Below are 14,589 nucleotides of genomic sequence, written 5' to 3'. Positions count from 1 at the left end.
TCTGCTGCTGAAATTCCTCAGGAAATCCAGGGTGTCAATGTACCTTAGTCAATTTAAAAATTGCAGGCTGACATGGTTTTTGGCCACTGCACCATGTATCTATACCCTTAAGGATTATTTGCTTTAGATTGCATTTAGAGTTCATTAAAGAGGATGTTCATGTGCAAACTATCAATAGACTATCTGCAAGATAGGCCATCAATAATAGATCAGTGAAGGTTTGCTGTAAGGTATGCTGATAACTGTGCTGATTTCTGCAGGAAACAGCTCTGTTTCCACAGCAGTGGCCAGGTTTGGTATTACACGCAAAGTTCCAATTCACTCCAATGGGAAATTTTACTTTATTTGATCTGATCCGCAGACTCCCACCCATCTACTATTGGCCATCTACAGTTTACAACTGGATAACCCCTTTAATAATTGTTAGGAGTTGTACATAGACTCTTCCAATTTACACAACAGGCCACAAAAAGTTGTATTTGCATTCCTGTTTCGGGACCAGCAGCCATCTGTTTTAATACACAAATACTTGCATGCCACTGCTCATAGAAGACACATGCAAGGTAGCTGAGCTGAAATGTCATAAGCCATATGTGGTTTTGCAAACAACCTTTAGGCAAGTTTACCTTGCAAGCTTTGACCACTTTGAGAGTAAGCAACCACATCCTCAGCACAGATTACTAGATATACTTTAATAAAAGTAGTCTCATGAGACTCAGAAGTTTCCATGTGTTTCGAAGGGTGCGAACACATTGCATTAAAGAAACAGACACCTGACTGTGCGGTAACGGAAGTGTTTAGAATGCTGCTGCAGGACATAAAGGTGAAGAGAATCACTGTACTACGGTAGATGCAAATGCTGCATGCAACCCTCTAGGTGCTTCATGTGTGCTTTGCTGTGTAAATAATTGTTTATAGTCTAAAAAATAATATTTTTCCATGTCAAACATAATAAGTGTGCCCCGACACATGATGTCGTAGTAACAAGCTTCCCCGCCACGTAGAGGAAAGAAGGTTTCTACATTGACATAGAAGCGGGTTCTTTACTGTAAGAGCAGTGAGACTAAGGAACGCTCTACTTGAGGACGTGGTGATGGGGAACACAATAAAAGAGTATAAGAGGGGCCTGGATTCCTTTCTTGAGCGATACAGTATTACTGATTGAAAATATCGTTCAGGCCTATTCGCTTTTATATTGCATCATCAGTAAGGGAAAGGCGACCAAAATTTCCCAGGGTCAAAGTGGGACAAAGAGGTGTGGTTAGGGGGCGGGGCTTATCAAGATGTATGAATTTACCTCCGTCGTTCTAAAAAGTACACGGCCATTTCAAAGAGGCAAGGACCAAATTCCGTAGCATTTGCGCATCCAAAAAAACCTGTCAAAATAACCCACTTCCGGTTTCCAGCGGCATGTAGTGGCCTCACCTGACCAGCGGCACCGCATCTGACCAGCAGCATCGCACCTAACCAGGCTGCTGGGAACCGAAAGTCGCTGACAGTGGGAAGCCTTCGAAGGAGGTGAGGAGGAGTGCCACACAGTATGAAATCAGCTGCGGGTATGCGGCTGATTTCTAGTCAAAATTCCCACCAATGGTATAGATTTTGACAGTTTTTTGGATGCGGAAATGCTGCGGAATTTGCTGTGGCACCCCGGCTGGTAATCACCTCAACCAGACGTCACAAAAGCCGGACAGGCATCCCAAAAGCAAGACCAATGGCTGTCCCAAAGTTGGAGTGTAAAAGGGCAGCTTCAGATAGACGTTTTACATTGCACATATGACTCATCAGCCAATCACAGGCTTCAGCAGTGCTTCTCCATGGCCACTGAAGTCTGCAATTGGCTGAGCAATCACATGCACAATGAACGACGTGTGGCCGACTGCCCGCCATCTTCTTCTGGGTGCTGAGCAGCGGGCACTGGGGCTCCAGCTCTGGATGAGGAGGCGCTGCAGCAGGTGAGAATGCACTTTTCCTTTACTTTAGGCCTCCTGCACATGGGCGGAAATTCCGCGGCGGGATTTCCCGCAGAATTTCTGCCTGTGGAAGCTGCCATAGGATTGCGTTAGAAAACGCAATCCTATGCAGACGGACGCGATCTGTCCGCACGAAATTACGTGCAGAAAACAAATCACGGCATGCTCTATTTCTGTGCGGGGCTCGCAGAGCCCCACACAGGAATGTCACTTCCCGACCGCTGGCTCCGGTCAGCGCATGCGCCGGCTACTGGCACATTAAAGACCTGGAGCTGCAAGCGCAGGTGAGTGCCCGCGCTGGTCTCTGCAGGGGCTTGGGTCGGGTCCCACTGCAAGAATTCTCGCGGCCGGATCTGACCCGGTCGTCTGCAGGCGGCCTTACACAATTTTGAACATGCAAGTTTCTTTTCTTAACGTCCCATAAAACCCCTTTTCTGCTAGCAGGTTCATCAGTATCCTGCGGTGTTTTTTAGCCAAATTCCTAAGTGAATCTAGCATGAAGAAGTACAAGTCCTTCCTTAGCATTTCCCATTCCTTTGTTGGTTCCAGCTCAAAAAATGCATCAACAGGACAAAAGTTACATGTGTGATTCCAGCTTAAATGAAAAAATGTGTGGTTTTTTTTGCAGAATTAAGCTAATAATGGCTTCCTGAAAAATCAATGGCACGTGCAGCTATTTCTTATGTTTCATCATATGTTTCATACAAATATGCAGCACTGGTGACAAAACGGCGGTACAAGCCGCTTACTAGTTCATTTCTCTGTATTTTGTGGTCTCACTGAAACAAGATCAAATAGAAAATTGTGACATCTTCTGGTAAACAGGATGTACCAACCAGATCTGTGCAATGGTTTGAGCTTTTGTATGTTTCCAATAAGAAATAAGTACATACATTGTAGAGACACATAATGCACAAAAATGGAGATAAACGGAAGACGTTGTGCTAAAACAGCTCACAGCGCTATTAATGTAACCACCCCATGGTTCCTATCCCCCTCTATACTGCGACCATACAGTAGCCTGTCAGGTCCTATGAGCACTATAAACTAAATTTATGGGTTCTTAGTCCAGGGTCCGCTGAGTCCAGAGTACACTTTTTGTACTCGCTTGCCCCCCATCCCCTGAGTGCATGCAGGAGAAGCAGACAGTAGGTGAGGGCAGCAGCTTTCCATGTTGTGCGGTGGTGGCAGTTAAGTTTTATCATAGGTTGTAGGCTTTTCTAAAGAGGTGAGTTTTCACCAGTGTAGCTCGTTGTGATAAGTTCGGACTGATTTTCACAGAATCGGACTGAGTCAGCCCAGCTCGATTTTTATTAATAAATTGTGGTAAAATACGCTTTCCATAATGTGTGGTGGTGTGTCTATGCATGTATGTGTAGGGATGCTTCTTTAATGAATGTGGCTCAGTGGTTAGCACTGTTGCCTTGCAGTGCTGGTGTTCAAATCTCATCAATAACAACATCTGTATGGCCTTTGAAAAACTCCTTACAGATGTCGCCCTTGGTCAGATTTGAACCTAGAACTCCAGCAGTGCTAACAACTGAGCCACCACACCTATTCTTCCTTCTGTCTCCAAAGGAGGAGAGAAAGGAATAGAAAAAAAATAATAAGTATAAAAAGAACAAACTCCAAGCAGATGTTGTTCATAGTCATTCGTGAACCCAGAATCCCAGCACTACAGTGCTAGCCACTGAGCCACCAAGCTTCTTCCTTTTTCCTCCTATTTCTTCCTTCCCCAGTGGAAGACGAGAAGGAAAAAAGAAGAGAGACAAGAAGATGATCTAATTTTCCTCCTCCCATTCGCCATTTGCATTCCTCTGAAGAAATAGGAAGAAGAAAGAGGAAGACGGAGGAGGGGGAAGAAGAACAAAAATGGTGGCTCAGTCATTAGAACTGTTGCCTTACAGTGCTGGGGTCCTAGGTATCTGACCACGGGCAACATCTGTATGGAGTTTTTATGTTTCAACGGTTTTTATTGAAATAAAATCTTAAGGGTGGCAACACTCTGCCGCAATTTCCCCACGCGGGGGGGTAAAGTCTTGACAATGCAGTACAGAGTCATTGGCCTGTTTTTAACTTATATACTATAGATAACAATTAACAGAACTAAAATATTTATTCAGTTTGCATAGATAGGGTTACATCATGGTGTTATGAGTCTCACATGTTTTTATTAGAATGATAGGGGGTAAAACAGATCTCAATGTCCTCCAGCTCTGGTCATGACTGAGAGAATCATTATTTTTAGATGCCTTTGCCACCTTCATAGTGGATATTTTTAGATTAGTGAATATAACTAGATGGAACTAGCAGGATCTTCCACTTATGTTCTCATGTGGTTGTATAGATTAGGGATGTTGATGTGCGTTATCCAGGGATTCCATATCTTCTCGAATTGGGGGGTTGTGTCTTGCCGGATGGCAACAAGCTTTTCGTTTACAAAAATCTTATTTATTCGTGTTATGCAGGCTTCGAAGGGTAGTGTAGGTTTTCTCCATTGTTGTGCTATTAGTATGCGAGCTGCCATAGTTATATGTTGGAGTAATTTAAATGGAGGGTTGCGCATTCCTGTGGGTTTATTTCCCAGTAATAGGATGAATGGGTCTAGTCCAATATCTGTCCCTGTTACCGAAGCTATGAGATGAGAGACTCTTTTCCAGAAGTCCTGGGCTTTTGGGCATGACCACCATATGTGTCTATGAGAGCCCGTGTCATTGCATCCTCTAAAGCATAATTGTGAGATATCTGGGTATATGTTGTGTAGTCTTTCCGGTACTAGGTACGCTCCATGTAGTACCTTTAGGGAGGTCTCGGTTAATGATATTTGCCAGCTATTCTTGCTGAGGGTTTCACAACAATGGTGCCAACGGGCTAGTGATAAGGTTGTGTTAAAATCAGTTTCCCACTGTAGCATGCAAAGTAGCTTGTGATCTGATAGTGTGTTGTTTAGCATGGCATAAAAGTGGGATAAGGTTCCCGGGTGAGTGGGGCAAAATTTACATATGGCTTCCATCCAATTTAAAGGGGTTGTCCCGCGCCGAAACGGGTTTTTTTTTTTTCAATAGCCCCCCCCCCCCCCCCCCCGTTCGGCGCGAGACAAACCCGATGCAGGGGTTTAAAAAAAAAACAGATAGTACTTACCCGAATCCCCGCGCTCCGGTGACTTCTTACTTAACTTGCGAAGATGGCCGCCGGGATCTTCACCCTCGGTGGACCGCAGGTCTTCTGTGCAGTCCATTGCCGATTCCAGCCTCCTGATTGGCTGGAATCGGCACACGTGACGGGGCGGAGCTACGAGGAGCAGCTCTCTGGCACGAGCGGCCCCATTCAGAAGGGAGAAGACCAGACTGCGCAAGCGCGTCTAATCGGGCTGAAAATTAGACAGCACCATGGAGACGAGGACGCTAGCAACGGAACAGGTAAGTGAATAACTTCTGTATGGCTCATAATTAATGCACAATGTACATTACAAAGTGCATTAATATGGCCATACAGAAGTGTATACCCCAACTTTGTTTCGCGGGACAACCCCTTTAATTATATCTTTGTTGATAGCTTTAGTTTTGAGGCCCAAAAGTGGAAGACCTGCATTTTTCTCCACCACTCGCCAGGTGGTGGGTTGTAGTGGCTGTTAAAAGTGGACATCGATATCAGTTTGCCATGGATCAGAAAGTCATATAAAGTATTCAGATTATTTGCTTTCCACCATATGAATTGAGTCTCTTCTAGCCCGGGTGGGAAATCTGGGTTATGGCACAAAGGTGTCAATTGTGATGGGGTAGCGGGTAAGTTTATCTGTATGGAGTTTTTATGTACTATTTGTGTTTGTTATTGTCCTTCTACCCCTCCTCTGGAGAAGAAAGAACAAGTATGGTTGCTCAGTTGTTAGTACTGCTAAATTGTAGTGCTAGAGTTCTAAGTTTAAATCTGACATAGGGCACCACCACCATGTCACATTCATTGAAGAGCTACCACCATCATTTTGACTCCTGCTGACTTTAATCAAGATCAGGTCATTCCAATTATTTGGGGAAAATTGTGCCAACACTCCTGAGCTGATTGTTCCATAATTCCTCATCACTAGTTTTCAGGTTGCCTTTCTAGATTTGGAAAGTTGAGGGAGTCTGATTATTTTGGGTAGTGAGTTCCAGAGTATGGTGGAGGCATGAGGGAAATCATTGGGGCAAGAAAAGAGTAAAAAAGTGTTCTGCATTCATACTATATATCTGTTTGTAATGGAGAACTTCAGCTGAAGCCATCTCTAGATACTGGAAATTCACATGTTTCGCAATTTTATTTTTTTCTCATTTTCCCGCAGATAAGACAGACGCATACTCGGTTTCTGCTCAATACATAAAGTATATTTGTCCAAAAGGACAGAATGTGAACCTCACATGCACCATCACTGGACACCCGAAGGAGAAGCACGAACAGCTGGCCATACATTGGACTCACACTAAGGAAGGAAGCCCACACTGCATGGAGAAAAACCATTCAAGGAACGCAACAGAGAATGACAAACACAGAATACATGAGAGAGGCCACGGCAAGGTGTTTTACAAAACTCTCACGAACATCTCAGAACTGGACAGCGGCGGCCACTGCTGTATTTTATACGAGACGGATAAGAAACATTATCACCATGTGTCCCACAGTTACATAGATTTTCAGGTGAAAACAGGTAATGTCTAAATTTTAAAAACCACTTTCAGAATGTCAAATAAAACACATTTTTATCATGATATATTAAAGGGAACCCATCAGCAGGTTCATGCCGCTTGAAGCATAGGTAGCGTGAACCCGGAATAGGTATGCCCACTCCATCCATGTAGGGTTTCAGAAAACATATACTTACAAGTTTGACTCAGAGCTTAGCTCAAGGAGGCCACACCAAGAATGACAGCCCTTTACACAACACGGGACAGCAGCTGTCAGTCTTGGTGATGCGGCATGAAGAGCTGGCTGCCTTTTTGAGCTGAGCTCCAAATCAAACTTCCAAGTATGCTTTTTGTGAAATACCGCAGCTTAGAGCAAATTCACTTGGGCGTCTTTGCGTGCGCAATATGCATAGAATACAACCCATTACTTTAAATGGGCTGATTCACATTTCCTTTTTTGTGTGCGCAGAAACATTCGCACACCAAAGGTCCCCATTATGGGGGAAGGGTGTACAAATGCATGCACAAAATGCAAAGAGATGCGCAATTATGCAGAAAAAAGAACACCTATGGAACTCATTAGGCTAAATAGCCATTGAAATTCGGGCGTGCTTGTCTTCAATGCGCAAAAGCCATGCCCTATTGGTGCAAAAAGGACAATAAAATACGCTGATACACTCTCTAAAAAAGCCTTGTTCATAGTGTAAATGCAATTACGCATATGCTGCCGCCCTTAGGGCTCCTGCAGTACATAAACTTGCAATAGCGTGACGTAATAGCACCATGAAGGGAGCACTACGCGAATCTCTGCATTGTACGCAAATCTCTGCGTTCTACTGTCCTTTTCTATGCTGCCGGGCCCGTTCACATCAGCGTGGGACATACTCGCACCCTAATTTAACCGGCCCAGCAGCCTAATAAGTCCCTGGTGTTATCGATTAACACTGCAAAAATCATGCAGCTCAGTGCACGATTTCATGTGGACGGGGTGCACAAATAGACTCATATGGTGCCTTGGGTGTGCAAATAATAGAACATGTCGTGTATATTTTTGCATGCGTGAAAATTGAGTGTAAAAGCGCAGAATGTGAGGGAACCCATTGAAATCAATGGGTTGTATTCTCTGCGGTGCTGAACTGCACGATTTAGCGCTGTTAATCGAGAACGCCGGGGACTAGTTAGGCTGCCGTGCCTGTTCAATTATGGCACAGGTGTGTCCCATGCCGATGTGAACGAGCCCAGCAGCGTAGAATAGTACAGTAGAATGTGTGGATATGTGTGTGATAGCGCTGCTACCTCATGCTATCACAACCATGTCTACGCATACGCTCGTCTGCAGGAGGCCTAGTTGGAACCTGTCACCAAGTGATGTACTTTTTTCGGGCTCCCGCGGCGCACAGAAACCTGGCGCTTTTCAGATTGCCATATACATATTCTCCCATAGTCCTATATCAGATTTTGCGCGCTGTGCGATCTTTAAAGGGAACACCACAGCAACCAGGGAGTGAGGAAGTATACAAAATACATCCTGCGACTCCCTGTCAGCTCCCTAACGACACCATAACTTAATTTATAGGGCTGTAGGGTGGTGCAGGTTCCCTTGGAAGTAAGCAGGTGAGGCCACGGACCACCTGCTGATCCTTCCACTACACCTGCTTGACAAGGGCAACCAGTGTCTACAACCTCGCCCTGGGAATTCCTTCATCAGCCTTATGTCGCTTTCAGACAAGCGTATCCTTACTCCATATGCGGTCCACATTTTGTGAAATGTAATACAGATCTAATGTGAGTCTATGTGTCTATTTACATGGCCGTATGTTTCAAGGTTGTGTTTTAAGAAATGCAGCATGCTCTGTTTTTGCCCAATTTGCGTGAGAAATACTCCTACTATAGTCCACGAAAAATTAAGTGATTAGATTATGGATGCCTCTGTATGTCGTCAGTGCTGTCATTGGTCATTGATCTGTATGTGCCTCTGTACTGGCATACATTGCTATTATCTTCTATCGGATGATACAGATCCGTAGTTGCCAAGTGGAACGTAAAACCAATGGCAGCATATAGGACGGCAAATAAAGATCAGATCAAATACCGATGACGTGTGCTTGCAATTTCCTTAACGTGTTCGTATTATAGATCTGTATTATGGACACATTATAATACTCTCGTGTGAAACTAGTCTTAAGGCCCATTTAGATGGGACGACTGTCGGGCAAACGATGCCCGACACTTGTCGCCGCACTTACTAACTCCCAGGCTGCTGCTTGGGAGCTAGTATTGCTGGTTCACAGTAGGGCGACTGGAGAAGATTTTTCTCCTCTCGCTCCCCGCCCTTCTCTATTGCCTTAACATAGCAGCCGTTCAGTACTGAATGGCAGCTATTTACACTGAGCGACCAGCTCATCGTCCATCGATTATGCTGCATAAACGATGGACGATGAGCTGATTGCTGATCCCTCAGGCCGCTATTTTAAGGCAATGGAGAGGGGTGGGGGAGCGAGAGGAGAAAAATCTTCTCCAGTCGCCCCGCTGTGAGCCAGCGATACTAGCTCCCACACAGGTCCACGAGAGCTAGTATGTGTGGGGACAAGTGTTGGACATCGTTTGCCAGACCATCGTCCCTTCTAATAACCCTTATACATGGTTAAATCTGTCTTAATGCTGCAGCAGATTGAGAGTGTCATGGAGAACATGAAGAATTTACTCTATAGTAGTGATATACAAACATGGCTGAATTATCTTTTCTGGGGGTAGAGGGATGATACGTTTCTCATGCATCTAAGCTGGGACTTGCGCCAAGAAAACAATCAGGCAGCATTATTAGTAAGTCATTTACAGTTGAACTTCATTCAAATCACAGGTTTGTTTAAGGCCCTCTTACACGGGACAATCTTTTGGGGACAGATGCCTGAGAATCATCCCAGCGATAATTGTTCCTGTGCTTTTACGCAAGAACGAGTCATGCTGGTGAATGGAGTTGGGCAGACCGGGGATCGTTCTTGTCCGCCTCCATTTATAGTAAGCATGCCGTCATTCATAACTGAATCCGAATGATTTATTGACCTGTGTATAAGGGCCCTTATGAATCTGCTTGATTTATGGCGAGAGTGAGATTCCCTCAAGGACATTAAATCTTTGACAGCGTCTTCATATTTGCACATGTTTTTGCACGGACAAAATATGTGTGTGCATTGCACAGAGAGTCGAACCTATTTTTAATTGGTTCACTAAAACTTTCGCTTTTGCACATGTGATATGCTCTATTTTTGCACTAATTTGTGCACCTAAGGCACCATAGGAGTTTATGGGGCTGCGCAAATGCACACCTGATCCCCAGGAAATTGAGCAATGAACTGCGCAATTTCACATGGAAATCGATAACACCGGGCACTGATTAGGCTGAACAGGCTTCTTTTCAATCACAGTGTGGGTGTGCCCTGCACCCATGTGAATGGTCCTCGGCTGCACAAAAAGTACAGTAAAATGTGCTAACATGCACACAATGGTGCGACCTTCACAGTGAAAAAAGTTGTGCTATCATAACCATTCATGTGTTATGGGTCATCTGCAGCCGCCCTCAGAGTCCTGAATCCAGCAGGAATCGGAACAATTATTGTTCAGTGTAAATGCTTGCACTGATTGAATGGCGAATGAGAGTTTGTTGACTTGGCATTTGTTGTTCAGTTTTTTGCATGCAGAATGATCGGCTTATGTTATGAACGACGGCCTGCTGATTGTGAACGGAGATGGGTGGGCCGGAACAATCCCCGGCCTGCTTTTCCTACTTTCACTAAGAAAGCTCATTCCTGTGTAAAATTAGAGGACCAATTATGGGTGGGACAACTTGTCGGACATCTGTGCCAGACAGGTCTTCCTAACCCTAACCCTCCTCGGTCCTCAGTTCTGGCAGGTCTTACATGAATCTGCTGTATCCTCTATTGCTTGTAATTAAATGAAAAAAAAACAAAACAACTTACTGTATATTTTTGTGCCATTTGGCACGGACACATAGTGAACATGTACTTCTAATACACTGTCCTTAATTAGAGCAGCATATTATTACATTATGGATCTGCTAAGGGGGGCTATAGTTTCATCAAGTAAAAGAGTTGTCAGAGTTGTAATATTTCCGTAATACAGGTTCCCTGCGCAAAAACATAACAAGCCCGCATAAACTCACATTTTCCCTCTGACGTCACATTTACTGGGATAGCCAGTTTATGGGATATTAGGTCAGGCGCTGCAGCCAATGATATACCTCAGCGATCGATTGCTAAGCTTTGTTATTGGCTGCAGCGCCTATGAGGTCCTGAAAACGAGGCGGGACTGCAGCGTGTAAACAAACAAAGCAACAAAAGACTGAGCAGTGCCATGGGATACAGTAGGGGAGGACCAAGCAGTGCCATGGGATACAGCAGGGGAGGACCAAGCAGTGCCATGGGATACAGCAGGAGAGGACCAAACAGTGCCATGGGATACAGCAGGGGAGGACCGAGCAGTGCCATGGGAAACAGCAGGAGAGGATCAAACAGTGCCGCAGGATACAGCAGGGGAGGACTGAGCAGTGCCATGGGATACAGCAGGGGAGAACCAAAGATTGCCGCAGGATACAGCAGGGGAGGACCAAGCAGTGCCACAGGATACAGCAGGGGAGGACTGAGCAGTGCCATGGGATACAGCAGGGGAGGACCGAGCAGTGCCATGGGATACAGCAGAAGAGGACCAAACAGTGTCACAGGATACAGCAGGGGAGGACCAAGCAGTGCCACGGGAAACAGCAGGGGAGGACCAAGCAGTGCCACGGGAAACAGCAGGGGAGGACCAAGCAGTGCCACGGGATACAGCAGGGGAGGACAAGCAGTGCCACAGGATACAGCAGGGGAGGACTGAGCAGTACCACAGGATACAGCAGGGGAGGACTGAGCAGTACCACAGGATACAGCAGGGGAGGACTGAGCAGTACCACAGGATACAGCAGGGGAGGACTGAGCAGTACCACAGGATACAGCAGGGGAGGACTGAGCAGTACCACAGGATACAGCAGGGGAGGACTGAGCAGTACCACAGGATACAGCAGGGGAGGACTGAGCAGTACCACAGGATACAGCAGGGGAGGACCAAACAGTGTCACAGGATACAGCAGGGGAGGACAAAGCAGTGCCATGGGAAACAGCAGGGGAGGACCAAGCAGTGCCATGGGAAACAGCAGGGGAGGATCAAACAGTGCCGCAGGATACAGCAGGGAAGGACTGAGCAGTGCCATGGGATACAGCAGGAGAGGATCAAACAGTGCCACAGGATATAGCAGGAGAGAACCAAACAGTGTCACAGGATACAGCAGGGGAGAACTAAGCAGTGCCGTGGGATACAGCAGGGGAGAACCGAGCAGTGCTATGGGATACAGCAGGAGAGGACAAAACAGTGCCACAGGATACAGCAGGGGAGGACTGCGCAGTGCCATGGGATACAGCAGGGGAGGACCAAGCAGTGCCGCAGGATACAGTAGGGGAGGACCGAGCAGTGTCGTTGGATACAGCAGGGGAGGACCGAGCAGTGCCGTGGGATACAGCAGGGGAGGACCGAGCACTGCCGTGGGATACAGCAGGGGAGGACCGAACAGTGCAGTGGGATATAGTATTGAAAGACCGAGCAGTGCCTCGGGATACAGCAGGGGAGGACCAAGTAGTGCCACGGGATACAGCAGCGGAGGACCAAGCAGTGCCTCTGGATACAGCAGGGGAGGACTGAGCAGTGCCTCAGGATACAGCACGGGAGGACCAAGCAGGGCCTCAGGATACAGCAGGAGCGGGGAGAGGTGAACATATGACAGTTTGCTATGTTGGTGAATGGGGAACAGGTTTTACAGAAATATTACAACTCAGAAAATTATTATATAATCTTCCAGTATACTTTATCTACTCCTCTACGTTCTGTCAGTTAAAGGGGTTTTAAAAGTTATATATTTTTTAAAATGTTAGCCATGTAAAAAACAAACTAGCGAATGCTCACCCGGAGCAGCCTCTTAGTTCTGCCCATTGGTGCAGGATTTATGTGCTCCTGTCTCACTGGCCATATAGTTTTATTTTATCTCTTTTTAAGAGATTTTACACAATATAACACTGATGTTAAGCATGGATAGACCACCAATGTATGATCAGTCGAGATTCAGAAGAATGAAGGGGCTGCTGCCTCCTCAAAGCAGTACATAGTAAGCAATGTCCATGTGTGGCTGGCTATGTCTAGTGCTGAAACTCAACCATGTTGAACCTTATTCACTTGAATCAGTAGGGTCAATTTAGTGCTAATTAGTTCCGTTATAAGATGGATCCATTCGGTCAGTGGATCCCATATCAGGACAGGTAGTGGAACCTACAACGCTAATGTGAACAAAGCCTTAGAAAAAGTTGTTTCCAGTTATGAAAATGGATTCCACGTGTGATCTCTTTAATTTCTCTGTTTTATATTTTAGATGACCCAAATCTTCAGACATGTTCATTTCATTCACAAGACGAAGACAAAGATGGTGAGGGGGGCATATACTTTTCTCTTTTCGTCAACAAACCTGAGTGCTTAGAAGTAGGTCTGGCAAACATTTTGCAAACAATAACTTATTTATACTTGCAGGCCACATGCTCGTATAGATCGCTGAAATCCAGGTCACATGTTTACCTTTTCATCAAAACTGGGCCATTAAAACTAAGCATCCAAATACAGTTCAGAGTTATGAAACTTTAACTTCACTTTATTTACCATGAAACCCTATGATGATCTACGTATGGTGTAGAGCTGTTGGGGTTTGGGGTGCTATGGCTGTAACATTGACACTAAAATTCTGCTGACGCCTGGAAGTAGCCTAAAATAGAGGTTTCCATTGACGGCTCCAAATATTTTAATGGGATACTTTTGAGGAGCAGAATAGCATAGCCCAATTATTTTCTAGCTACTTTTTCCGGCTTGACTTATCACTTACCATGACTGTAGAACTAGTGATACCTGAGTACATGAACACTTTTTTTTAAGCTAACTTTTTTGTTACCATCTTATACAATTTATGAAAGCAATGGCTTTAAAATAAAATAAACTAATTCTATATTTTTCCTCTTCAGGCACAACAGCGGCAGCCTTGGCGATAGTGGCTTGTATCGTTGCAATCTTATGCATGCCTCTAATTCTATTGCTGGTTTATAAACAAAGAAAAGTAGTCACAAACAGAAGTACGTATTCCAGATATGAATATGTTGTGATAACAGTCGGCTCTGTGGATGCAAATACTGTATGCGGCTTATACTTCTACCTAGAGCAAAATGTAAAAAAAATTAAGGTCACACAATTTAGAAAATGCCCAGTTTCTTGAGTGCAAGTTATCCTCTCTGGCATGGTAGCAGGCAAGGTAGTTTGGCTGCAGGTCATGTGTGGCGCTTACCTGTGGCACTTTCTCTCGTTCCACTTCCAATAGTGCTAATGGCCAGCAGCTAATTAATCCCTAATGTGGAAAATTCTGATTCAGTGGCTGTGTGCCATCATCCCTGGGAGGTTCTCATGGTGCCCAAGGCTGCCACAGCACCCTAGTTGGGAATCACTGATGTAAGGGGTGCCTTACTCCATTATAGAGGATAGTAAATATCCTATTAACTTATTCCCTTCCTAAATTACTTATTACCCCCGCGGTCAAATTGTTATCTTTGTTGAAGATGATTATTCAATAGATAGATCCTTAGTGCTCCACTTATTGAATATATAAAAATATAAAACAAAAAGTCCTTTGAACACTTTTTTCTGTAGAGGGCAAGGACTCGCACCTCCATCATACACACAAAGGTGCATGCACACGAATAGTTCAGTCACATTCCATGTTAGATGACAGGACATCACGGCTTCCAGTCACTTAAGGCCTCATGTCCACGGGGAAAATCAGGCCCGCTACGGATTCTCCATGGAGAATCCGTAGCGGGTCCCTC

At 45.2% G+C, this 14,589-nt stretch overlaps 2 protein-coding genes across 2 annotated transcripts in view; one reads left to right on the top strand and one right to left on the bottom strand.

Moving 5' to 3' along the window:
- CDH23 (cadherin related 23) overlaps positions 1-14,589 on the bottom strand; it is a 996,630-nt gene that overhangs the window by 178,258 nt on the left and 803,783 nt on the right. The gene's annotated exons all lie outside the window — the stretch shown is intronic.
- Positions 1-14,589, top strand: part of VSIR (V-set immunoregulatory receptor) — a 54,143-nt gene that overhangs the window by 27,805 nt on the left and 11,749 nt on the right. The window contains exons 2-4 of the mRNA XM_066600483.1: positions 6,292-6,654; positions 13,101-13,154; positions 13,738-13,845. Of these exons, the coding sequence (XP_066456580.1) occupies positions 6,292-6,654; positions 13,101-13,154; positions 13,738-13,845 (525 nt within the window). The remainder of the gene's footprint in view (positions 1-6,291; positions 6,655-13,100; positions 13,155-13,737; positions 13,846-14,589) is intronic.

The sequence above is a fragment of the Eleutherodactylus coqui genome, chromosome 4, assembly GCF_035609145.1.
Source record: "Eleutherodactylus coqui strain aEleCoq1 chromosome 4, aEleCoq1.hap1, whole genome shotgun sequence".
NCBI lineage: Eukaryota > Metazoa > Chordata > Amphibia > Anura > Eleutherodactylidae > Eleutherodactylus > Eleutherodactylus coqui.
This window is presented reverse-complemented; position numbering and strand designations above follow the sequence as displayed.